Source organism: Anolis sagrei, chromosome X (genome assembly GCF_037176765.1).
Source record: "Anolis sagrei isolate rAnoSag1 chromosome X, rAnoSag1.mat, whole genome shotgun sequence".
Classification (NCBI taxonomy): domain Eukaryota; kingdom Metazoa; phylum Chordata; class Lepidosauria; order Squamata; family Dactyloidae; genus Anolis; species Anolis sagrei.
In genome coordinates this window covers 107,290,668-107,318,430 of record NC_090034.1, presented here as the reverse complement: position 1 = coordinate 107,318,430, position 27,763 = coordinate 107,290,668, and the positions used below count along the sequence as shown (strand labels likewise).

At 43.9% G+C, this 27,763-nt stretch overlaps 1 protein-coding gene across 3 annotated transcripts in view; it reads right to left on the bottom strand.

Moving 5' to 3' along the window:
- Window positions 1-25,245, bottom strand: part of LOC137095008 (apolipoprotein Eb-like) — a 56,075-nt gene extending 30,830 nt beyond the window's left edge. The window contains exons 1-3 of one of the 3 annotated variants that reach the window (XM_067461145.1): window positions 25,111-25,245; window positions 19,037-19,190; window positions 13,475-14,968 (exon numbers count right to left, since the gene is read on the bottom strand). In XM_067461145.1, the coding sequence (XP_067317246.1) occupies window positions 14,431-14,968; window positions 19,037-19,190; window positions 25,111-25,153 (735 nt within the window). In that variant the 5' untranslated portion in view covers window positions 25,154-25,245 and the 3' untranslated portion in view covers window positions 13,475-14,430. Of the gene's footprint in view, window positions 1-13,474; window positions 14,969-19,036; window positions 19,191-25,110 lie in introns of those variants that run through there. The other 2 variants (XM_067461149.1, XM_067461147.1) reach the window with 2 other exon arrangements.
- Between the last annotated feature and the right edge of the window lie 2,518 nt (window positions 25,246-27,763).

Sequence of the window (27,763 nt, the reverse complement as noted above, 5' to 3'; positions counted from 1 at the left end):
CAATCTCCCTTCTCTTAATTTTACTTCCTCATCTTTAGTGTGGTTAAATAATAAGATTTCCGATTTATCCCAATTAACTTTAAGGCCTGTAATTTCTCCAAACTCTGTTAAATGTGCTTCTATTCTTTTTATCTGTTCTAATGGATTTCTGAAGGTTAGTAGTGTATCATCTGCAAATAAACATATCTTGTATCTTCCCTCCTTCCCTATCCCCTTTATATGTTTATCCTCTCGTATCATATTTGCTAGCATTTCTATGACTATTGCGAACAGGGTAGGAGAGAGAGGGCATCCTTGTCTTGTTCCTCGAGTCAATCTTATTTTCCCAGTAAGGCCATCGTTTACTTGTATAGTTGCATAGTTGGTTGAATATAGTCTCTCAATCAGTCCTCTAAATCTCTCTCCTAAACCAAATTTTTCTAATATTTTTTTTAATGCCAGCCATGAGACACAATCAAATGCTTTAAATATGTCTAGGGCCAATATCCCTGCTTTAATATTCTTTTTCTTAATTGAATGAATCACATTTAGTACTCTTCCCACTGGGTTTGACATTTGTCTACCAGGAATAAATCCACATTGATCTTTATTAATATAATTATATATAAAGTTATTTAATCTCTTTGCCATTATTGCCGTCAATATTTTAGCATCCTGATTTATAAGGGCAATAGGTCTATATGAACCAGGATCTTTAGGATCCTTATTTGTTTTTAGAATTAATATGATCCTTGATTCCTGCCATGATGAAGGGATCTGTTCTCCTTCCATTATCCTATTATATAGTTCTTTTAATTTTGGTACTAAAATTGATTTAAATTTTTTATAATATTCCGGTCCTAGGCCATCCATTCCAGGAGTCTTCCCTCCTTTCAATTTATCTATAGCGTCTCCTATCTCTTTTTCTGATACTAATTGTTCCATACTCATTTTATCCATCTCCTGTAATTTTATTTTCCAGTATTTATCTATAACCCCTTCTATTTTGTTGTTAGGGTTATCCACTGCTGTATATAATTTTTGATAAAATTCTTGGAAGACAGCTAGCTTTTCTTTCATTGATATAATTTCCCTACCCCACTTATCTTTTATAGTTCCAATTGTGTTCTTATTCTTCTTCTCTTGTGCTGCTTTAGCTAGCATCCTAGAGTTCCGATTGCTATATTCAAAATATTCCCTTTTTGTGTATATTAAATCTCTCTGTACTTTTTCCAAGTCATGTTTATCCAATTCTTTCCTTTTGGCCATTGCTTTAAGATAACTTTGTTTATCTTTTTCCTTTATGTATCTCTTTTCTAGTTCTTGGATTTCTAATTCTAACTTCTTTCTCTCTGCTTCTTGCTCTCTTCTTAGGTTGCATGCTTCTTTTATGCACAGGCCCCTTGATACTGCTTTCATCGTATCCCACACAGTTGCATAAGAGCATTGATTGTTATCATTAATTTCCCAAATATCTCCTAATTCTTTGGTTATTTTCCCCACTATCTTACTATTTTCTAATACTGCATTTCCTATCTTCCAGTATTTATATGTTTGATAATCCTTCTTTATTTGGAGATCCAAGCTTATTAATGCATGGTCTGAGCATCTTATTACCCCTATTCTAGTATCTAGAACTTTGGGTAGTACCTGTTGTGAAACAAAAAAGTAATCAATTCTAGAAAACATTTGATGAGCTGTCGAATGGAATGTAAATCTTTTCTCATTCCCCCTTAACGTTCTCCAAATATCAACCATATTTTTGTTCCTTATTATTCTATTTAGAGTTGTTCTATTTTGCATTTTCCCTTTCTTTGTGTGGTGGGATTTATCCATTTCCTCATCCATTATTCCATTGAAATCCCCTCCTATGATCAAATACCCTTTTTGTATTCCCTCTATTTCTTTAAATATTGTTTCATAAAATTCCGCTTGGTTAGTGTTTGGAGCATATACATTAGCAAAAGTGAAATCCTCATTCCCCATCGTCCCTTGTATGATAATATATCTTCCTTGCTCATCTATCTTTGTTTCCTTTATATTGAAACCACATTGATTTTGGATTATAATTGCCACACCTCTCGATTTAGATGTTCCATATGATTTTATATACGTTACAGATCCCCGCATCTTAAGCTCGTTCACCTTTGGTTTGGATTGGTGTGTCTCTTGTAAGAATACAAGATGAGCTTTAGCTTTATAAATCAAATCTGCAATGGTTTTCCTTTTATAAATTGAGCCCAAACCTTTACAATTCAAAGATACGATCCTCAGGTGTTCCCCCATTTCTTTACCATTCTACTTATCCTCTTACTTGGCTGGTCCCTAATTCGTGCTCCCCACTGCTTTCCCCCCCTCTTCCTCCCTTCCCTCCCTTCCTTTGTGAAGTGCTCTTCTCCCCCTATTCCTTTCACCCCACGATGTTCAAAGACTACTTGTCTTGAACCTGGTTTACTCCAAACCGTTTTGTGGGGTGGGGGGAGAGGACCCATCCTCCATCTGAGTGCACCCATTCCGATATCTCCCAGGGTATTCTTATATTGCCTTAACTAGTAGGATTACATATTTCATACTAATGATTAGTCAGTCCTTCTCACAGTCTTTTTCATTCCTGTCTTGGTCCATATTGGTCTTCTTTTCCAGTCGCCAGATCCGGCTTCCCTTTCTCTTTCTCCCCTCCCTTCTTTTCTATCTGTGTTGTATCTGTTGTCCCATTTGTCAAATTCAGTTCATTCAGCAATACTAGACCTTGATCTAGAGACGTAATTTTATAGTTATTATTTCTCCAGCGAAACCTCAAGAAAACCGGGTAACCCCAGTTGTACTGAATTTTCTGGCTTTGTAAAATGGTGGTACATTGGCGAATGGATTTCCGCCACTCCAAAGTTTCAGGGCACAGATCTGGAAAAATCTGTATCGGTGTCTCTTGGTATTTTAGTGAGGATGCTTGTCTTCGTAGTGCTTTCATTATCTTGTCTTTGTAGTAATAATTCCCAAATCTGACCAAAATGTCGCGAGGAAAAGAGATCGTTTTTTTAAATCCCACTCTATGGATTCTCTCAAACCAGGCTTCTTCACAGTCTGTTTCGGAATTCTGTTTAAGCCATGTCATTATTTCTCTTTTTAACATCCCAGGATTTTCTCCATTTATTTCTGGGAAATTCCTTATTCGAATGTTCATTCTTCTATCTCTGTCCATTAAATTTATTACCTTCAAGTCCATTCTTTGAAGGCTTTTTTGAGATTGTTTTATCTCTGCTGTGTTTACTACCAATTGTACTTCCGCTGCTGTTACTCTTACATCCAAGTCTTGGTTTTTCTTTTCCAGTTTCTGTGAAGTTGCTTGTAAATTTTTTATTTGATTTTCTAGTCCGGTGATCTTAGTTGTAATTTCTTGAGTGCTGTTTAAGATCAAATCTTTGATCCCTTGAATCTGCTGTAGTAGTTCTTTATTTGTGATTTCCTCTGATTCATCCTTTCCACCATTTCGTGCTGTTGCCATTGTGGCTGATTTATAGCTCCTTCCCTGGGTTGAGCAATCAGCGAGATACTCAGCCGATTCTGTCTCCTGTGCTCTTTCCCAGCTTCTATCGGAGGGGGAGGGTCGGCGTCGTAGGTAATAATTAATTTGTCTTTGCTCAGCCCTTCCTCTCTGTTTGGGCTGGGTTTTCTTCCCTCGTTTCATAAAGCTTTACTTTGCCACTCTTTGCTAAGTTTGCTGAGTTGCTAGTCTCAGTTTGGTCTTTCCACCATTGAGAGACGCTCAGCCTTCCAGCCTTCCAGGAGCAAAACCGAAAGTGATTTATTTTACCTTGTTATCTTCTCTTTCCCGACAACAAAGAAATTTATGGGTGGCTTAACAACTCACCCAGGCAGAAAGTCTCTTTTTACTCACTGTGAGTCCATTCCTAATAGTTAATTTTCTTATTTTCTTTTCCCCTTCATGGGAGCTCCGGGTTTAGCGTCCACTCATCAGGCTGAGGCTCCACCCCCTCCTGCTTTCTTTTCATTTTACCATCAGACAACTCAGCAGATGGACGTGAGAAAGACTTGGCTCTAAAGCCCTCTGTCAAGTCATCTCTCATCACCAATTCCTAAGTTTGTACTCTTAAGATTCATGCTTCATGTTCAGATCACCCTGGACAACGTTGAGGAAGCTTAAGCGCCTTCAAACCAGTCCTTTGGCATCAAGAGGAAGACTTTGTGCCTTCAAATATAGGCTATTGGACTGGGGTTGTGAATGTTCAGGCCTTCACAGCCATTGAGAAAGAGCGAACTTGGAAAGCTTCTCAGCTGGAAAACTCCTTGGACCCAAGACTTCAGAGACTGTAACGTATATTTCCCTTACCCCTGTTGAAACATCAAGTCTATGCCTAAGAAAGATAACTCATCAACTACAACTCTCAAATGTCAAGGTCTATTTCCCCCAAACTCCATCTGTGTTCATATTTGGGAATATTGAGTTTTCGTGCCAAGTTTGGTCCAGATCCATCATTGTTTGAGTCCACAGTGCTCTCTACAACTCCAAAACTCAAGGTCAATGCCCACCAAACCCTTCCAGTGTTTTCTATTGGTCAGGGGAGTCCTGTGTGCCAAGTTTGGTTCAATTCCATTGTTGGTGGAGTTCGGAATGCTCCTTGATTGTAGGTGAACTATAAATCCCAGCAACTACAACTCCCAAATATCAAGGTCTATTTCCCCCAAACTCCATCTGTGTTCATATTTGGACATATGGAGTATTCATGCCAAGTTTGGTCCAGATCCATCATTATTTGAGTCCACAGTGCTCTCTGGATGAACTACAACTCCAAAACTCAAGGTCAATGCCCACCAAACCCTTTTAGTGTTTTCTTTTGGTCAGGGGAGTTCTGTGTGGGATGTTTGGTCCAATTCCATCATTGGTGGGATTCAGAATGCTCTTTGATTGTAGGTGAACCATAAATCCCAGCAATTACAACTCCCAAATGACAAAATCATAATTGTTTGAGTGATGGTCACTCCTTGTGTTGTGAGACTTTTGTTGCCAAATTTGGTGTGATTTCGTTCATTGGTTCTTTTGTTTTTAAGGTACTCATTACGCACAAAGCTTAGATAGATAGATAGATAGATAGATAGATAGATAGATAGATAGGTGGGTGGGTGGGTGGGTGGGTGGGTGGGTGGCTGGCTGGGTGGGTGGCTGGGTGGCTGGGTGGGTGGCTGGGTGGGTGGGTGGATGGATGGATGGATAGGTAGGTAGGTAGGTAGGTAGGTAGGTAGGTAGGTAGATGGATGGATGGATGGATGGATGGATGGATGGATGGATGGATGGGTGGGTGGGTGGGTGGGTGTATAGGTAGGTAGGTAGATAGATAGATAGATAGATAGATAGATAGATAGATAGATAGATAGATAGATAGATAGATTATTCTTTCATGGCTGGAATGATTAGATTGCAGTTGCAAGGCTACTTAATGAAAATGAAGACAATCAGGTCATCAGTATCTTAAAAAACCACCAGAATCGAGACAGTAAATAAAGGTCACCATGCAGAATCAGGGGAACTCCAGACAGCAAGCAATCAAGTGCCAGTGAACACCTCCCAAACAGAGGGTGCCTCCAGGCAACAACAGCCAGGCTACTTTTATTCAGATACCTTCATTGATTGCAACTGCAAAGCTATTGAATGCTAATTAAGATTGCTCATTGCAACATCCACAAACAGATAAGGGTTCTGACTCCCACCCTGGACATTATTCCAGGTAGTCCCATCCAACTTTAGGATTCCACGATTCCATGACTCCATTGCTGGAGGCTTTCCAATGGAAGCCAAAGGTCTGCCTCTCAGGCTTATGAGGAATGATGGGACTTGCGATCCTAAATTTTGGGTGCATCATAGAAGCAAATGGAGAAGGAAGGGTTTGGTGGGCAGTGTCCTTTGGTTTTGGAGTTGTAGTTCACCTACATCCAGAGAGCACTGTGGACTCAAACAATGATGGATCTGGACCAAACTTGGCACAAATATTCCATATTCCCAAATATGAAGACAGATGGAGTTTGGGGGAAATAGACCTTGACATTTGGGAGTTGTAGTTGCTGGGATTTATAGTACACCTACAATCAAAGAGCATTCTGAACTCCAACGATGGAATTGAACCACAATTGGCACACAGGACTCCCCTAGAATCATAGAATCCAAGAGTTGGAAGAGACCTCCTGGGCCATCCAGTCCAACCCCATTCTGCCAAGAAGCAGGAATATTGCATTCAAATCACCCCTGACAGAGGGCCATCCAGCCTCTGTTTAAAAGCTTCCAAAGCTTCCTGTTGACCGAAAGGTCGCAGGTTCGATTCCAGGGAGTGGCGTGAGCTTCCGCTGTCAGCTCTAGCTTCTTCCAACCTAGCAGTTCGAAAACATGCAAATGTGAGTAGATCAATAGGTACCGCTTCGGTGGGAAGGTAACGGCGCTCCATGCAGTCATGCTGGCCACATGACCTTGGAGGTGTCTATGGACAACGCCAGCTCTTCGGCTTAGAAATGGAGATTGAAAACATGCAAATGTGAGTAGATCAAGAGGTACCGCTTCGGTGGGAAGGTAACGGTGTTCCATGCAGTCATGCTGGCCACATGACCTTGGAGGTGCCTATGGACAACGCCGGCTCTTCGGTTTAGAAATGGAGATAAACACCAGTCCCAGTCGGACACGACTGGACTTAATGTCAGGGGACAACCTTTACCTTTACCATAAAAGCAATGCAGTTTGGCCACCATTTGAAACGTCATGGCTTAATGTGAAGAATTCCTGGGAGTTGCAGTTTGGCCAGGCACCCACCCCCTTGGGCAGAGAAGCTTGTGAAACTACATGGAGCCCACGTCAGAGGCGTCTGCTTACTTGATAGCCCTGGTATTCGAAGATTCAATTCCGTTCAGAAAATTTCCTGCCAGAGAAAGGAAGACTTCTAACCCGAGCTTGAATATTTTATCAACCAACTTTCCTAACTTGGGCTCTGAAGTGGGGGCTTCTCTGGTGCTCACGGCTCGGCCTCCTGCAAGACAAAACCAGAGTCAAACATATCCGCCTTTTCATGGCTCTTTGAGGTCGAATTTAGACCTCGTACCGCGGATAAAGGAGGTCCCTGCCTGGCTGGTAGGTCTACTCGATACCCAGACGCTAGGGCTGTCCAAACACGGGAAAATTTGTTTCTAAACTCGATTCGTTTTTAGGGTTTTTTTGCGTTTCGTTATTTAAAAGAATTCCGAAATTTTCCTTAAAAAAAGTTCGATATTTACGAAATTTCGGAAATCATAAAACAATTACGAAACAATTACGAATCGATTACGAATCGATTCGTTAATGGCGGCCGCGATCGCGCAATACGCTAAAAAAACTTCTGAAGCTTCCCTCTCCCTCTGTTGTTGACTGTTGGTGTGATAATTATATATTTTTTTCACTGAGAAAACAAACAGCAACCCTAAAACTTGCACCAGACATGCGGAAATAATAACGAATCAATAATGAATCAATAACGAATCAATAACGAATCAATAACGAATCAATAACGAAACAATTCCGAAACAATTACGAAACGAATTGGAAAAATTCGTTTCGTTTTTTAGTTGCTCCTGAATGGTTCAATATCGCTTCGTTATAAAAAAAAAATAACGAATTTTTAACGAATTACGAAATTACGAAATGAAACCGCCCAGCCCTACCAGACGCATTTGGAGTCGGTAGTAGGACCCACTCCGATGAGGCATAGATAGAAAGCAGCCTGGGAGCGGTTGAAAAGGGTTTTTCCTACAGAGAAAGTTTAGTTAATCAAAGTCAGGTACCAGTCCATTGAGGACTAGACTAAGAAAGCCATTGAAGATTTGTTGTTTGTTCCATAATAAAGACTTTGTTGTATCATTAAAGACTCTAAAGGCCATCACTTCAGAAAAATCCCTGAGAACCTCTCTTTGAGGCACCCTGGCTTCCCGCTGGGCTTAAAGTATACGTCCTATAGTCCCAGTGTGCGACACAGAGGGCGTGTGTTCCAGTGGGAAGAGCATTGAGGGGTGCAATGGTGTCATGTTGCACACCTACTCGCCAAAGGCGCAGCGGAAGAGCCGGGTTTTAAGGTCCTTTTTGAATGTTTCTAGAGAAGGGGCTTTCCTGATCTCTCCAGGTAATGAGTTCCAAAGTCGGGGAGCCACAGAGGAGAAGGCTCTCTCCCTTGTGCACACACCAGAATACACACACCAGGATGACGACAAACAGCAGAAACTTGCGTTGGCATTGTTTGAGGGTGAGAAAGTGTGACTTGGCCACAGTGGCACCCAGGAAAATATATATTAAACAAAACAAATCCTTCCCAATAAATAAAAATAGTGAATTATGCCTTTAGCTGCAAAAAACCCCTTATTTAAATAGACAGGGTGCATCTACGCTGCAGAGTTAAAGTGGTTTGACATCGCTCAATGCCAGGGAAATTCTGGGAGTTGTTGTAGTTTTACTAAGGGCTCACCTACACTGAAGAATTATGGCAGCTTGGCTCAAATGGTTTTGGAATTCTGGGCATTATAGTTTAGCTGCAAAAAACCCACCTTTTTTAATAGACAGGTTGTATCAAGGCTGCAGAGTTAATGTGGTTCGACATTGCTCAATGCTAGGGAAATTCTGGGAGATGTAGTTTTACTAAGGGCTCACCTACACTGAGGAATTATGGCAGTTTGAAGCTACCATGGCTCAAATGGTTTGGAATTCTGGGCATTATAGTTTAGCTGCAAAAAACCCACCTTTTTTAATAGACAGGGTGCATCTACGCTACAGAGTTAATGTGGATTGACACCGCTTTGGTTGACACGGCTCAAGGCTAAGGAAATTCTGGGTGGTGTTGTAGTTTTACTAAGGGCTGACGTACACTGAAGAATTATGAAGTTTGAAACTGCCATGGTGCAAATGGTTTGGAATTCTGGGAATTATAGTTTAGCTGCAAAAAAACCCAACTTTTTTAATAGACAGGGTGCAACTACGCTGCAGAGTTAATGTGATTTGACATCGCTCAGTGCTAGGGAAATACTGGGAACTGTTGTAGTTTTACTAAGGACTCACATACCCTGAAGAATTATGGCAGTTTGGCTCAAATGGTTTGGAATTCTGGGCATTATAGTTTAGCTGCAAAAAACCCACCTTTTTAATAGACAGGGTGAATCTACGCTGCAGAGTTAATCTGGTTTGACATCGCTCAATACTAGGGAAATTCTGGGAGTTGTAGTTTTACTAAGGGCTCACCTACACTGAAAAATCACAGCAGTTTGAAACTGCCATGGCTCAAATGGTTTGGAATTCTGGGCATTATAGTTTAGCTGCAAAAAACCCACCTTTTTAATAGACAGGGTGAATCTACGCTGCAGAGCTAATGTGGTTTGAAGTCGCTCAATGCTAGGGAAATTCTGGGAGTTGTAGTTTTACTAAGGGCTCAACTACACTGAAAAATTACGGCAGTTTGGAACTGCCAGGGCTGAAATGGTTTGGAATTCTGGGCATTATAGTTTAGCTCTCTCTTCCAAAGATTGCCTGGGCTCTTTGGCAGGGAAGACCAACGACCTTGCAAAACTACAATTCCCAAGATTCCAGAGCATCGAGCCACTGCAGTCTCAAGTGGTGCCAAACTGCCTTCGTTCAACGGTAGATGTATCAGTGGTAAACGTTGACTCGTTGCTTCTCTCATCATCAGAACTAAGCCTTCATCCACACTGTGGATTTAACACAGTTTGGCTCCAAGTGATGGAATCCTGGGTGTTTTTGTTTTGCGGTGCTTTTTAGCCAAAGAGTGCAAACTGCAACTCCCGGCACTCCATAGCACTGAACCATGAGAGTTAAAGTGGTTTTGAACTGCATTAATTCTATGGTGTAGATGCACCCCAAGAACAAAAGTGGGACCCACCTGTGACTGCAACCAAGGCAAAGAGCACAACCAGGAGCTTCATGGCTGCAAGGAAGGAGGGTCCGGACAAACCCAGACCCAAGACTCTCTCTCTCTGTGAAGGGCATCAAGCTGCCCACTCCCTCCCTGCCTCTGGTCACTCATTAACACTGACCACTGCCCTGGGTGCCTTCCCTTCGCCTCTCCCTTTGGGACAATCGGGCATTGACCTCTTCGGAGGGGGACGGAAGGGACATTTGTCCATCTCTTTCACCCAACTTCCATGTCCTTCGGAAAAGAGGGAACTTGTTTTGAACTTGTTCTGAAATGACCTGGATTCAGCAGCAACATACAAATTGTGCAGGTTCACATCGTATGACCCATTAATTACAAGGGTTGAATGAAAAGTAATGCCTCCACCTTCGTTCCTTGGGTTTGGATGGGAATATTTTAATAAACCAAACACAGATATAATCGGGTTGTTGTAGCTTTTTTTGGGCTATATGGCCATGGTCTAGAGGCATTCCCTCCTGACGTTTCGCCTGCATCTATGGCAAGCATCCTCAGAGGTTGTGAGGTCTGTTGGAACTAGGAAAAAGGGTTTATATCTCTGAGAGTGCCTTGGACTGCGAGAAGATCCAACCAGTCCATCCTCCAGGAAATAAAGCCCGGCTGCTCACTGGAGGGAAGGAGACGAGAGGGAAAGCGGAAGTCCTTTGAATGCCACATCATGAGGAGACAGCAAAGCCTAGAGAAGGGAATGATGCTGGGGAAAGTGGAAGGCAAAAGGAAGAGGGGCCGACCAAGGGCAAGATGGATGGATGGCATCCTTGAAGTGACTGGACTGACCTTGAAGGAGCTGGGGGTGGTGACGGCCGACAGGGAGCTCTGGCGTGGGCTGGTCCATGAGGTCACGAAGAGTCGGAGACGACTGAATGAATGAACAACAACAACAATCTCTGTGGAATGACCAGGGTGGGACAAAGGACTCTTGTCTGCTGGAGCTAGGTGTGAATGTTTCAACTGACCAACATGATTAGCATTTGATGGCCTGGCAGTGCCTGGAGCAAACTTTTGTTGAGAGGTGATTAGATGTCCTTGTTTGTTTCCTCTCTGTTGTTTTGCTGTTGCAGTTTTAGAGTTTTTTAATACTGGGAGCCAGATTTTGTTCATTTTCATTGTTTCCTCCTTTCTGTTGAAATTGTCCACATGCTTGTGGATTTTGATGGCTTCGCTGTGTAGCCTGACATGGTGGTTGTGAGCGTGGTCCAGCATTTCTGTGTTCTCCAATAATATCACAGACATTTGCATGGACAATAGCAACTGGAAATTCTTTGTTTATTTTTCTGAGTTGGCCTGATAAACAGGGAATTCCTCTGGTCACATTTTAATTTGATCACAAAGGGGCGAGACTGGCCCCAGGGGTCTTCTTGCCCAGCTCTGTTTGTTTCACCCAAAAACCCATCAAAATCAACACACCTTATCTGATCCTGGAAGGGGAAAACCTGAATCAAATGATTATCCCTAATCACTGATCCATCACAAGAACAAAAAAACTGGTTTCATCCTCTCTGGACACAATGCCCCTCTTCCGTCCTGCCTCCCTCTCCCTGATTTGCTAAGGAGCCGAAGAGGGAGGGAGTTTTGAAACTTTCAAACCTGTATAAATATGCCTCTGATCAATGTGTTGGTATGCTTGCATGTGAATGACCACTGCAACTGCATCCGCTTCAGCTGAATCGCTAATAAACCTCGGTGCCACTTCTTTGCCTTGGCAAGAGTCTCATTTCAATTATTAATATCAATAAAATTGCTGGAATCAGGCTTCTTCTGACGGCTCGCCAAGGACAAGGGACTCTCTTTGGTGCGGTCCTAGAAGTCTCTTCTACCGGGGAGACTCTCCCAAATCCAGTCTCGATATCAGTTCCAAGAGTACAGGAGACAGCCCAGGATACTGAAAATCCACAAATCTGGGGGGAAACCAGCAGCGTCTACCACCAAAATAAGACAAATCTCCCAAAGATCAGTCCCAAGGCTAGCTCCTTCTATCCAGAAACACCCAGCTGCAACCTATCTCTTGCATACCCCCACCCTTAATTGCTTTCACCCATGAACTCTTACTCGCAGATTACTCAGCCCTATAATACTAAGACTTACATTAAGCCTTCCATCACCAACTGCTAGGCATACCACCACCAACTAGGGAAGATCTAGGGAAGTAATGCTACCCCTCTATTCTGCTTTGGTTAGACCACACCTGGAACATTGTGTCCAATTCTGGGCAACAAAATTCAAGAGAGATATTGACAAGCTGGAATGTGTCCAGAGGAGGGCGACTCAAATGATCAAGGGTCTGGAGAACAAGCCCTATGAGGAGTGGCTTAAGGAACTGGGCATGTTTAGCCTGAAGAAGAGAAGACTGAGAGGAGATATGATGAGGGCCATGGATAAATATGTGAGAGGAAGCCACAGGGAGGAGGGAGCAAGTTTGTTTTCTGCTTCCTTGGAGACTAGGATGCATTGGAACAATGGCTTCAAACTACAAGAGAGGAGATTCCATCTGAACATGAGGAAGAACTTCCTGACTGTGAGAGCTGTTCAGCAGTGGAACTCTCTGCCCTGGAGGGAGTGTGGTGGAGGCTCCTTCTTTGGAAGCTTTTAAACAGAGGCTGGATCTGTCAGGGATGATTTGAATGCAATATTCCTGCTTCTTGGCAGAATGGGGTTGGACTGGATGATGGCCCAGGAGGTCTCTTCCAACTCTTTGATTCTATGATTATTATTATTATTATTATTATTATTATTATTATTATTTGAAACACAACAAGATGAGTCCACAGTAGACACTCTGCTGGCTGTTGAATTGGATCACACCTCGGACCCTTCCCATAGTCAAAAGCCAGTCCAAAGATTCAAGGTTCCAAGAGTACAGGAGACAGGTCAGGATACCGAAAATCCACAAACCTGGGGGGAAACCAGCAGCATCTACCACCAAAATAAGACAAATCTCCCAAAGGCTAGCTCCTTATATCCAGAAACACCCAGCTGCAACCTATCTCTTGCATTGTTGTTGTTCATTCGTTCAGTCGTCTCCGACTCTTCGTGACCTCATGGACCCGCCCACACCAGAGCTCCCTGTCGGCTGTCACCACCCCCAGCTCCTTCAAGGTCAGTCCAGTCACTTCAAGGATGCCATCCATCCACCTTGCCCTTGGTCGGCCCCTCTTCCTTTTACCTTCCACTTTCCCCAGCATCATTCCCTTCTCTAGGCTTTGCTGTCTCCTCATGATGTGGCCAAAGGACTTCCGCTTTCCCTCTCGTCTCCTTCCCTCCAATGAGCAGTCAGGCTTTCTTTCCTGGAGGATGGACTGGTTGGATCTTCTTGCATTCCAAGGCACTCTCAGAACTTTCCTCCAACACCACAGCTCAAAAGCATCGAGCTTCCTTCGCTCAGCTTTCTTGCATACCTCCACCCTTAATTGCTTTCACCCATGAACTCTTACTTACAGATTACTCAGCCCTATAGTACTAAGACTTACATTAAGCCTTCCATCACCAACTGCTAGGCATACCGCCACCAACTGCAGAACATGGTACATGACACTAGGTTTAAGGCAGTAACAGAAGTTTTATTCATCTGTCCAGGTGGATGACAGAACAGTATAAATGCCAGAAACAACGGACATAACTTGTACAGAAAAGTGCAGCACATTCTACAAAGTTTGTCAGCTATTCAAGCCTCCCAATCAAATGGGAAAATTGATTCGTACTGCTCGATGCAATGGTCATTCCCTGGCCAGTTTCCCTTAGGACAGTCTTTCTTAACCTGGGGGTCGGGACCCCTGAGGGGGTCGCGAGGGGGTATCAGAGGGGTCGCCAAAGACTATAAGAAAACACAGTATTTTCTGATGGTGATTGGGATTCCATGTGGGAAGTTTGAGCCAATTCTATGGTTGGTGGAGTTCAGAATGTTCTTTGATTATAATGAACTATAAATCCCAGCAACTACAACTCCCAAGTGTCAAGATCTATTTTCCCCGGACTCCACCAGTGTTCACATTTGGGCATATTGAGTATTCATGCCAAGTTTGGTCCAGATCCACCATTGCATGAGTCCACAGTGCTCTCTGGATACAGGTGAACTACAACTCCCAAACTCAAGGTCAATGCCCATCAAACCCTTCCAATGTTTTCCATTGGTCATGGGAGCCAAGTTTGGTTCAAATCCATTGCTGGTGGAGTTCGGAATGCTCTTTGATTATAAGTGAACTATAAATCCTAGCAACTACAACTCCCAAATTACAAAATCAATCCTCGCCCAACCCCACTAGCATTCACATTTGGGTGTATTGGGTATTTGTGCCCAGTTTGGTCCAGTGAATGAAAATACATCCTGCATATCAGATATTTACATTATGATTTATAACAGTAGTAAAAGGACTGTTATGAAGTAGCAATGAAAACAACGTTATGGTTGGGGGTCACCACCACATGAGGGACTGGATTCAGGGGTCACGCCATTAGAAAGGTTGAGAACCACTGCTATAGGATTTCCCTTTTAGAGTCAGTCCTCTTTTGGAGCGGGGAACAACGATCCTTCCAACAACTCTCGGAGCCCTGGATCGTACTTCTTGTACTCCTTCAGGAATGGGATCCAGTAGGGCTTCAAGTGCTTGTGGAGGGTCTCCATCCCCAGCTGGAAGTCCTTGGCCGCTTTGTCCAGAGAGGTCTGGAGAATATCCTCATTTTCTTGCAGCGCATTGTTGTAATAGGTCACCAGGCTTCCCAGGTAACCCACTGCCTCTTCCAGGGGTCCATTGAACATCTGGGACACTTCAATCACTGTGGGCTTGATGTTCTGCTCTAGCCACTCCACGTACCAAAGTGCCTTGGAGGCCACTGGGTCGACATACAGCGCCAGCGCACCTACGACACGTTCAATGTCCTCGTAATGGCGCCTCATCCACCGATCAAAAGCCCAAGAAGTCTTCACCTTGTAGGCTTCAGAGAGATTGGACACAATCTCCATCAGTTCCTTCATCTCCGGAGGAAGCTCTCTCTCTTGTGCCCGGACTTTTTCGGAGATTTCATCCAAATGTTCGCTGCAAAGAAGCAAAGGCAGATAGATCCAGGACCAAAGTGGACACAGAGATAGAAAATGTGTTGTCGAAGGCTTTCATGGCAATTATAACTTTGTGGTTGTGATTTTTTTTGTTCCAACAGCATTCTCTCCTGATGTTTTGCCTGCATAGATGCCTGCCACAGATGCAGGTGAAACATAAGGAGAGAATAATACTGGCATATGGTCATACGGCCCAAAACTTGACAGCAACCTATATATAGGATATAAGTTCAATGTGTTGTCAAAGGCACATTGACATGGTGTTGGGAATCAGCCTGTGTTTGTGTTTCAGGATCCTGATGTGGGAAATGATGAGAGAAATGATGAAGGAAATGATGGTGCTGAGGCTGAGGCACAAGTTGGAGATGGTTTAGTCAATGATTTTCAGGCAGACAATGACAGAGAGGCCCCAGTGCAAAGGGCAGTTTCTCATGAGAATATTCCTGCTGGGCCTAGCGATGATGGTTCACTCCCTCTCTCTGTGAGCATTCTCTCCTGACGTTTTGCCTGCACAGATGCCTGCCACAGATGCATTGAAACATAAGGCTAGAATAATACTGGCATATGGTCATACAGTCCGAAAACTGACAGCAACGTATATATAGGAAATAAGTTCAATGTATTGTCGAAGGCTTTCATGGCCGGAATCACTGGATTGTTGTAGGTTTTTTTGGGCTATATGGCCATGGTCTAGAGGCATCCTCTCCTGACGTTTCGCCTGCATCTATGGCAAGCATCCTCAGAGGTAGTGAGGTCTGTTGGAACTAGGAAAAAGGGGTTTATATATCTGTGGAATGACCAGGGTGAGACAAAGGACTCTTGTCTGCTGGAGCTAGGTGTGAATATTTCAACTGATCACCTTGATTAGCATATAATGGCCTGACAGTGCCTGGAGCAAACTTTCGTTGAGAGGTGATTAGATGTCCTTCTTTGTTTCCTCTCTGTTGTTGTGCTGTTGCAATTTTTAGAGTTTTTTTTTAATACTGGTAGCCATAAGTTCAATGTGTTGTCAAAGGCTTTCATGGTGTTCGGAATCAGCCTGTGTTTGTGTTTCAGGATCCTGATGTGGGAAATGATGAGATAAATGATGGTGCTGAGGCTGAGGTACAAGATGGAGATGGTTTGGTCAATTATTTTCAGGCAGACAATGACAGAGAGGAATATTGGAATATTGTGTCCAATTCTGGGCACCACAATTCAAGAGAGATATTGACAAGCTGGAATGTGTCCAGAGGAGGGCGACTAAAATGATAAAGGGTCTAGAGAACAAGCCCTATGAGGAGCGGCTTAAGGAGCTGGGCATGTTTAGCCTGAAGAAGAGAAGGATGAGAGGAGATAGGATAGCCATGTATAAATATGTGAGAGGAAGCCACAGGGAGGAGTGAACAAGCTTCCTTTCTGCTTCCCTGGAGACTAGGATGCAAGGGAACAGCGGCTTCAAACTACAGGAAAGGAGATTCCATCTGATCATGAGGAAGAACTTCCTGACTGTGAAAGCCGTTCAGCAGTGGAACTCTCTGCCCCGGAGTGTGGTGGAGGCTCCTTCTTTGGAAGCTTTTAAACAGGGGCTGGGTGGCCATCTGTCAGGGGTGATTTGAATGCAATATTCCTGCTTCTTGGCAGAATGGGGTTGGACTGGATGATGGCCCAGGAGGTCTCTTCCAACTCTTTGATTCTATGACTTTATGATTCTATGATAGGGGTAAATGTGGGGGAAAGCAAAACCAATTTCTGACTTTTGGGATAGAAGGTTTGCCTCAAGGGGAAACCTGTTAGATCAGGCATCGTTTGGAAATCAAGTTCATCTTTGCATCTTGTTGATTCCTGTCTGGACAAATGCTGTCTTGGATTGCTTTTATATCTGGTGTGGACATTGCTTTGAGTTACTACCTTTTATGGACTTACTACTTTTTGGAACTTTCTTATTTTCTTACAAGCATTTATTTCATCTGGCTATTTACTAAACTTCAATAAAAGAATATTTGTTTTTTCACTCTTCGTGCGGTGTGTTTTAAAGTCAGAGGGCTTTTTCCTGACCTGACTGGAATCACTGGGTTGCAGTTGCAAGGCTACTCATTGAAAATGAACACAATCGAGTTATCAGTATCTAAAAAAACCAACCAGAATCAAGACAGTAAATAGTGAACACTACTAAGAAACAGGAGAATTCCAGGCAGCAAGCAATCATGTGCCAGTTAACACCTCCCAACTAGAGGGTGCCTCCAGGCAACAACAACCAGGCTACCTGGACCGGGTTGTGGCGCAGCTGGTTGGGAGTCAGCTGCATTAAAATCACTACTGACCAAGAGGTCATGAGTTTGAAGGCAGCCCAGGTTGGAGTAAGTTCCCAACCATTTGTCTAGCTTGCTGTTGACCTTCAAGCCTGAAAGACAGTTGCATCTGTCAAGTAGGAAATTTAGGTACTTCTTTATGCAGGGAGGCTAATTTAATTAATTTATGACACCATAAAACTCTCCAGCAGTGTGCAAAAGAATGAGGAAGTACTCCATCGGTGTCACAAGTGGATGGTGAAGCGACAGCTCCAGCGGTGGGTGGAATTCAAAGCCTACCCTCATGAAGTTGGAAAGTTAAATTGCCTCTGTGTGTTTGTCTATATATGTTGTGTGGAAAGTTGGAAAGTTACATAGCCTCTGTGTGTATGTCATGTATGTATGTCATGTGTCTATGTATGTCATGTGTCTATGGCATTGAATGTTTGACATGTATATGTGCATTGTGATCTGCCCTGAGTCCCCTATGGGTTGAGAAGGGCAGAATATAAATACTGTAAATAAATAAATAAGTAAATAATAGTCTAGCTTGCTGTTGACCTTTGCAGTATGAAAGACAGTAGGAAATTTAGGTCCTGCTTATGCGGGGAGGCTAATTTAACTAATTTACGACACCATAAAACTCTCCAGCAGCGTGCAAAAGAATGAGGAAGTACTCCATTGGTGTCACAAGTGGAGGGTGAAGCAACAGCTCCCTTGGTGGCCAGAATTCGAAGCATACACTCACAAAGTTGGAAAGTTAAATAGCCTCTGTGTGTCTCTCTATATATGTAATGTGTCTATGGCATTGAATGTGTGACATGCATATGTGCATTGTGATCCGCCCTGAGTCCGCTGCGGGGTGAGAAGGGCGGAATAGAAATACTGTAAATAAGTAAATAAGTAAATAATAGTCTAGCTTGCTGTTGACCTTTGCAGTATGAAAGACAGTAGGAAATTTAGGTACCGCTTTATGCGGGGAGTCTAATTTAACTAATTTACGACGCCATAAAACTCTCCAGCAGCGTGCAAAAGAATGAGGAAGTACTCCATCGGTGTCACAAGTGGACGGTGAAGCGACAGCTCCCCCGGTGGCCGGAATTCGAAGCATACCTTCACGAAGTTAGAAAGTTAAATAGCCTCTGTGTGTCTGTCTATATATGTTGTGTGCATTGTGATCCGCCCTGAGTCCCCTGAGGGTTGAGAAGGGCGGAATATAAATACTGCAAATAAATAAATAAATACCGTATATTCTGGCATATAAGACGACTGGGCGTATAAGACGACCCCCAACTTTTCCAGTTAAAATATAGAGTTAAGACGACTCCCATGCATAAGACTACACCCGCGTATAAGACGACCCCTGACTTTTGAGAAGATTTTCTTGGGTTAAAAAGTAGTCTTATATGCCAGAATATACTGTACTTTTATGCAACTACCCTCACTGATTGACTTTGGAACTGCAAGGCTATTCAATGCTAATCAAGCTTTCTAATTGCAACATCCATACTTGCTCCAATGGAACATCTGCCTCTCAGGTTGTGATGGATGATGGGACTTGTGGTCCTAAATGTCTGGGTGCATCTATGTTGTAAATGTAATGCAGTTACCATTTGAAGTGCCATGGCTCAATGTGAAGGATTCCTGGGAGTTGCAGTATGGCCAGGCACCCATCCTCTTGGGCAGAGCAGGCAAAAAAAATTTGTGAAACTATAATGTCTGTAGCATTGAGTTGTGGCTGTTCAAGCGGTGACACCACATCAGAGCGGTTTGCTTACGTGATAGCCGTGATATTCGCAGATTCCAAGATTTTCTCTAATATCTCCGACGCGGCAAAGAAGCCCTTCGTCCCGAATGTAAATATTTTATCAACCAACTCTCTTAACTTGGGCTCTGAACTGGGGGCTTCTCTGATGGTCATGGCTTGGCATCCTGCAAAACAGAACCAGAATCAAACAAATCAGCTTTTTCATAGCTATCTTTGAGGTCGAGTTTAGACCATGGACCGCGGCTAAAGGAGGGCCCTGCCTGGCAAGCGTTCACAATAACACTCAAAGTTTCAGATTAAAGAATACACACATCAGGATGACGACAAACAGCAGAAGCTTGTGTTGCATTCTTCGAGAGCGAGAGAGCATGCCTTGCCCAAAGTGCCACCCAGAAAAATGTCAAATAATCAAAAGTAATCCTTTCTGTGCTGTCTCACGCCGGGCCTGAAATAATGTCTGTTTACAGGACGTGCCTTCTGTATGCTCAACGGAACGCCGGGGTGCCTCAGCTGAAGGGCCCCTTAGCTTTCATAGAATCATAGAATCAAAGAGTTGGAAGAGGCCTCATGGGCCATCCAGTCCAACCCCATTCTGCCAAGAAGCAGGAATATTGCATTCAAATCACCCCTGACAAATGGCCATCCAGACTCTGCTTAAAAGCTTCCAAAGAAGGAGCCTCCACCACACTCCCTCCGGGGCAGAGAGTTCCACTGCTGAACGGCTCTCACAGTCAGGAAGTTCTTCCTCATTTTCAGATGGAATCTCCTCTCTTGTAGTTTGAAGCCATTGTTCCGCGTCCTAGTCTCCAAGGAAGCAGAAAACAAGCTTGCTCCCTCCTCCTCCCTGTGGCTTCCTCTCACATATTTATACATGGCTATCATATCTCCTCTCAGCCTTCTCTTCTTCAGGCTAAACATGCCCAGTTCCCTAAGCCGCTCCTCATAGGGCTTGTTCTCCAGACCCTTGATCATTTGAGTCGCCCTCCTCTGGACACATTCCAGCGTGTCAATATCTCTCTTGAATTGTGGTGCCCAGAATTGGACACAATATTCCAGATGTGGTCTAACCAAAGCAGAATAGAGGGGTAGCATTACTTCCTTAGATCTAGACACTATGCTCCTATTGATGCAGGCCAAAATCCCATTGGCTTTTTTTGCCGCCACATCACATTGTTGGCTCATGTTTAACTTGTTGTCCACGAGGACTCCAAGATCTTTTTCACACGTACTGCTCTCGAGCCAGGCATTGTCCCCCGTTCTGTATCTTTGCATTTCATTTTTTCTGCCAAAGTGGAGTATCTTGCATTTGTCACTGTTGAACTTCATTTTGTTAGTTTTGACCCATCTCTCTAATCTGTCAAGATCGTTTTGAATCCTGCTCCTGTCCTCTGGAGTATTGGCTATCCCTCCCAATTTGGTGTCGTCTGCAAACTTGATGATCCTGCCTTCTAGCCCTTCATCTAAGTCATTAATAAAGATGTTGAACAGGACCGGGCCCAGGGGGGAACCCTGCGGCACTCCACTCGTCACTTCTTTCCAAGATGAAGAGGAAGCACTAGTGAGCACTCTCTGTGTTCGAACTTTGTGTTTCCCAACACAAAGTTCTATTGAGGCTCAAAATAAGTTCAACAAAGTTCTTTATTTGGGCTTAAATCTTCAAACAAATGAATTAAATGCTTTATAACTTTGGAAAACCGGTAGCTTCCTCAATCTGCCAACAAGGGCAGGCAACTGGTGGTAAACTGTTCCTTTCTTCCTTAGGGAAATCTTTTGACCCCTTCCTGGGCAATCTTTCTTTACCTTGCTGGCGTGAGGCCCCTACTCCCAGCTCCAAGCTGCTTTATGGATAGCCCCCCGAGTGGTCCCTTACCAGACAAGGTTCCTGTAGATCTGCCAAGCTGAAAGATGTCCTTTAGTTTTCTCCACGAAGGCTGTAGGAACTGTCCTGTTGCCCTAGCAAAGGCTGACTTATCCCCCCAGCAAAAGCTGTGGAACTATTCTTTACTCCCCCAGCAGAGCTGTGAGAAGTGAAGCCTTTGTGCAGGTGGGATAGAGAAAACCCACACATCCTGCTGTTAGGCTCCAAACAGTGAGACTGAACAAAAGTCCCTTTTGCCTCCAAAACCCTGGGGAAAGGGCTATAGGACTAAAGATCCTATTCATGATTGCCAAGTTACTGGCCCTATGGCTGCAATCTTGAAGCCTTTGTGCAGTTGGGATAGAGAAAACCCACACGTCCTGCTGTTAGGCTCCAAACAGTGAGACTGAACAAAAGTCCCTTTTGCCTCCAAAACCCTGGGGAAAGGGCTATAGGACTAAAGATTCTATTGATGATTGCCAAGTTACTGGCCCTATGGCTGCAATCTTGAAGCCTTTGTGCAGGTGGGATAGAGAAAACCCACACGTCCTGCTGTTAGGCTCCAAATAGTGAGACTGAACAAAAGTGCCTTTTGCCTCCCAAACCCTGGGGAAAGGGCTATAGGACTAAAGATTCTATTGATGATTGCCAAGTTACTGGCCCTATGGCTGCAATCTTGGGAAGCTACCTGATTGCAAAATGCATGGCTTAAATAAATTCATACAAACTAGCAGTGCAAAAAAAAAAAAAGGAATTCAAATCTCCTGGCACTGCCATGCCAGCACACTTTCCAATAAATAAAAAATAGTGAATTATGCCTTTAGCTGCAAAAAACTTTTTTTATACACAGGGTGCATCTACGCTGCAGAGTTGATGTGGTTTGACACTGCTTTGGCTGACACGGCTCAAGGCTAGGGAAATTCTGGGAGTTGTTGTAGTTTTACTAAGGGCTCAACCACACTTCAAAATTACAGCAGTTTGGAACTGCTATGGCTCGAATGGTTTGGAATTCTGGGCATTATAGTTCTGCAAGACTTTTAGCTCTCTCTTTGAGGTCGAATTCAGAGCATGGACCACGGCTAAAGGAGGGCGATGCCTGGCAAGCGTTCACAATAACATTCAAAGTTTCAGAGTAAAGAATACACGCGCCAGGATGACGACAAACAGCAGCAGCTTGTGTTGGCATTGTTTGAGGGTGAGAGAAAGCATGACAAAAATCTATTTTTATAGACAGGGTGCATCCACACTGCAGAGTTAATGTGGTTTGATACTGCTCAATGCTAGGGAAATTCTGGGAGTTGTAGTTTTACTAAAGGCTCAACCACACTGAAAAATTACAGCAGTTTGGAACTGCTATGGCTCTAATGGTTTGGAATTCTAGGCATTATAGTTCTGCAAGACTTTTAGCTCTCTCTCATTGAGGTCGAATTCAGACCATGGACCACGGCTAAAGGAGGGCCATGCCTGGCAAGCGTTTACAAAAATACTCAACGTTTCAGAGTAAAGAATACACACACCAGGATGATGACAAACAGCAGCAGCTTGTGTTGGCATTGTTTGAGGGTGAGAGAAAGCATGACAAAAATCTATTTTTATAGACAGGGTGCGTCCACACTGCAGAGTTAATGTGGTTTGATACTGCTCAATGCTAGGGAAATTCTGGGAGTTGTTGTAGTTTTACTAAAGGCTCAACCACACTGAAAAATTACAGCAGTTTGGAACTGCTATGGCTCGAATGGTTTGGAATTCTGGGCATTATAGTTCTGCAAGACTTTTAGCTCTCTCTTTGAGGTCGAATTCAGACCATGGACCACGGCTAAAGGAGGGCCATGCCTGGCAAGCATTTACAATAACACTCAACGTTTCAGAGTAAAGAATATATGCACCAGGATGACGACAAACAGCAGCAGTTTGTGTTGACATTGTGTGAGGGCAAAAGAGAGCATGACTTGCCCAAAGTATCACCCAGGAGGATGTAAAGTAAACAAAATAAATCCTTTCCAATAAATAAAAATAGTGAATTATGCCTTCAGCTGCAAAAAAATATATCTATTTTTATAGATAGGGTGCATCCACGCTGCAGAGTTAATGTGGCTTGATACTGCTCAATTATAGGGAAATTCTGGAAGTTGTTGTAGTTTTACTAAGGGTTCAACAACACTGAAGAATGACGGCAGTTTGAAACCACCATGGCTCAAATTTACATTTATTTACACTATTATTTGCATTATTTCTATCCCGCCCTTTTACCGCGACTTAGGGCGGTATATACAGTTGGCACAATTCGATGCCGAAACAAAATACATACATTGATAAAGCAAAAACATTAAGTGCAATTAAACATAAACGACAGTGCATAATAACAATTTAGGAAGAAACTATGTCCTCTGTTCAAATCTCCATCCGTTACATTGCCTTGGCCGTACCTGGGTCAATTTCCAACTCTAGTTTGTCTGTTTACTCCGGGGTTCCGAATGCTTGCTCAAAGAGCCAAGTTTTTACTGTTTTTTGGAAAATCAGGAGGGAGGAATTGTGTCCAATTCTGGGCACCACAATTCAAGAGAGATATTGACAAGCTGGAATGTGTCCAGAGGAGGGCAACTAAAATGATCAAGGGTCTGGAGAACAAGCCCTATGAGGAGCGGCTTAAGGAGCTGGGCATGTTTAGCCTGAAGAAGAGAAGGCTGAGAGGAGATATGATAGCCATGTATAATAAATATGTGAGAGGAAGCCACAGGGAGGAGGGAGCAAGCTTGTTTTCTGCTTCCTTGGAGACTGGGACGCAATGGAACAATGGCTTCAAACTACAAGAGAGGAGATTCCATCTGAACATTAGGAAGAACTTCCTGACTGTGGGAGCCGTTCAGCAGTGGAACTCTCTGCCCCGGAGTGTGGTGGAGGCTCCTTCTTTGGAAGCTTTTAAGCAGAGGCTGGATGGCCATCTGTCAGGGGTGATTTGAATGCAATATTCCTGCTTCTTGGCAGAATGGGGTTGGACTGGATGGCCCAGGAGGTCTCTTCCAACTCTTTGATTCTATGATTCTATGATTCTAGGGGCTGATCTAATATCCTTGGGGAGGGAGTTCCACAGCCGGGGGGCCACCACAGAGAAGGCCCTCAAATGGTTTGGAATCCTGGGCATTACAGTTCTGCAAGACTTTAAGCCCTCTCTGCCAAAGACTGCCTGGGCTCTTTGGCAGGGAAGACCAACGACCTTGCAAAACTACAATTCCCAAGATTCCAGAGCATTGAGCCACTGCAGTGTCAAGTAGTGACAAACCACCGTCTTTCAACAGTAGGCGCATCAATGGTAAACGTTAACTTGTCACTTCTCTTACATCAGAACAAAGTTTGCATCCACATTGTAGAGATAATGCAGTTTGGCACCAGATGATAGAATCCTGGGTGTTGTGGATTTGCAGAGTGCAAACTGCTACTCCTGCTATTCATAGAATCATAAAATCAAAGAGTTGGAAGAGACCTCCTGGGCCATCCAGTCCAACCCCATTCTGCCAAGAAGCAGGAATGTTGCATTCAAATCACCCCTGACAGATGGCCATCCAGCCTTTGTTTAAAAGCTTCCAAAGAAGGAGCCTCCACCACACTCTGGGGCAGAGAGTTCCACTGCTGAACGGCTCTCACAGTCAGGAAGTTTTTCCTCATGTTCAGATGGAATCTCCTCTCTTGTAGTTTGAAGCCATTGTTCCGCGTCCTAGTCTCCAAGAAAGCAGAAAACAAGCTTGCTCCCTCCTCCTCCCTGTGGCTTCCTCTCACATATTTATACATGGCTCTCATCATGTCTCCTCTCAGCCTTCTCTTCTTCAGGCTAAACATGCCCAGTTCCCTAAGCCGCTCCTCATAGGGCTTGTTCTCCAGACCCTTGATCATTTTAGTCGCCCTCCTCTGGACACATTCCAGCTTGTCAATATCTCTCTTGAATTGTGGTGCCCAGAATTGGACACAATATTCCAGGTGTGGTCTAACCAAAGCAGAATAGAGGGGTAGCATTACTTCCCTAGATCTAGACACTAGGCTCCTATTGATGCAGGCCAAAATCCCATTGGCTTTTTTTGCCGCCACATCACATTGTTGGCTCATGTTTAACTTGTTGTCCACGAGGACTCCAAGATCTTTTTCACATAGAACCGAGCCATGAGAATGGAAGTGGGCTCAAACTGGATTAATTCTACGGTGTAGATGCACCCAAGAACAGAAGTGGGACTCACCTGTGACCACAGCCAAGGCGAAGAGCACAACCAGGAGCTTCATGGCTGCAAGAAAGGAGGCTCCGCACGGACCCAGAACCAAGACTCTCTCTCTCTGAGAAGGGCATCAAGCCTCCCACTCCCTGCCTGCCTCTGGTCACTCATTAACACTGACCACTGCCCTGGGTGCCTTCCCTTCGCTTCTCCCTTTGGGACACTCGGACGATGACCTCTTCAGAGGTGGACAGAGGGGACATTCACCCATCTCTTTCACCTGCTTCCACGTCCTTCAGAAAAGAGGGAGATTGTTTTGGACTTGTTCCAAAATTACCTATAGTTAGCAGCAACATGCAAATTGTGTAGGGTTGCATCACATGACCCATTAATTACAGGGCAAAGGCTGAAAAACAGGCCATCGATAACTCACCAAATTGATAGGGATTATTATTATTGTATTGTCGAAGGCTTTCATGGCCGGGATCACTGGGTTGTTGTAGGTTTTTCCGGGCTATATGGCCATGTTCTGGAGGCATTCTCTCCTGACATTTCGCCTGCATCTATGGCAAGCATCCTCAGAGGTAGTGAGGTCTCTGAGGATGCTTGCCATAGATGCAGGCGAAACGTCAGGAGAAAAATTGCCTCCAGAACATGGCCATATAGCCCGGAAAAACCTACAACAACCCATTATTATTATTATGTACTATTATGTATTATTATGTATTCGTAAGGTGCTTTACGCATGAGTAGGCTGCACGGTGCTGCTCCTTCCTTGGCAGGCTCACGCTATCCGTCAGGTCTGATGAGAGGCTGCTCCATGCAATCATGCCGGCCACATGACCTTGGAGGCGTCTACAGACAACGCCGGCTCTTCGACTTAGAAATGCAGATGACTTAGAAATGCAGAAATCCACACCCCAGAGTCAGACACGACTGGACTGGAGTCAGACACGACCGGCCCTCCAATGGTCCAATGTCAGAGGAAAACCTTTAGTGAGGAAAATTGTGGAAGATCCAGGGTGGGAGAAAGAACTCTTGTCTGTTGGAGGTAGGTATGAATGTTTCAATTGGCCACCTTGATTACCATTTCATAGCCTGACAGTTTTTAGGGAGAATGCTTTGTTGAGAGGTGATTAGCTGGCCGTGATTGTTTCTTGTCTGGAGTTCCCCTGTGTTTGAGTGTTGTTCTTTATTTACAGTAATAATTTTAGAGTTGTTTTTTAAATACTGGTAGCCAGATTTTGTTCAGACTAGAAATAGGAAGATTTCCCATTCACTGCTCCTGGAATTACTGCCTAATGCGGGCGAGAAAGAACCCCCTCCTTTTAAGGGTCCTTCCACACAGCAAAATAAGATATACACAATGTGCAGAGGAATTTTTAATTGATTTTTTAAAAAAATTATAGTCCAGCCCTCCAACGGTCTGAGGGACAGTGAACTGGCCCCCGGTTTAAAAAGTTTGAGGACCCCTGGTATAGACCTTCACAGTGGTTCTAATAGCATGAATCCCAGGCATGGGTTAAAGGGAGAACCTCACAAAGCCAAAATGGAGAAAGCAACTGTCCCAACATTACTTTCAATTATTAATCCTGAGCACTGGGATCGGGTGTATTTACAGATATTTGAATCCTGGGATCATGGGCACAAGCGCAGATGGTAAAAGTTTACCCAACCAAGGGGGGGGGGGGCAGGATTTATTGATCATCGCCTGCCTTCCAATTTAGCAAATGATCTTGCAAACTATACCACTGGCCCACTCCATCCCTAGTCCATCTACACTGAGGAATGAATGCGGTTTGACACTGCTTTACAACTTCCATGGCTCCATGTGATGGAAACTCAAGGTCAATGCCCACCAATTCCTTCCAGTATTTTCTGTTGGTCATGGGAGTTCTGTGTGGGAAGTTTGGCCCAATTCTATCATCGTTGGGGTTCAGAGTGCTCTTTGATAGTAAGTGAACTATAAATCCCAGCAACTACAATTCCCAAATGTCAAGGTCTATTTTCCCCAAACTCCACCAGTGTTCAAATTTGGGAATATTGAGTATCTGTGCCAAGTTTGGTCCAGATCCATCATTGTTTGAGTCCACAGTGCTCTCCGGATGTAGGTGAACTACAACTCCCAAACTCAAGGTCAATGCCCACCTAACCCTTCCAGTATTTTCTCTTGGTCATGGGAGTTCTGTGTGCCAAGTTTGGTTCAATTCCATCATTGGTGGAGTTCTGAATGCTCTTCGATTGTAGGTGAACTATAAATCCCAGCAAACTACAACTCCCAAATGACAAAATCAACCTCCCCCTACCCTAACCCTAACCCTAACCCTAACCCTAACCCTAACCCTAACCCTAACCCTAACCCTAACCCTAACCCTAACCCTAACCCTAACCCACCAGTATTCAAATTTGGGTGTATCTGGTATTTGGTGGAGTTCAGAATGCTCTTCGATTGTAGGTGAACTATCAATCCCAGCAAACTACAACTCCCAAATGACAAAATCAACCTCCCCCCTAACCCTAACCATAACCATAACCACAACCCTAACCCACCACATTTGGGCATATTGAGTATCCGTGCCAAGTTTGGTCCAGATCCATCCGTTGTATGAATCCAAAATGCTCTCTGGATGTAGGTGAACTACAACTCCCAAACTCTAGGTCAATGCCCACCAAACCCTTC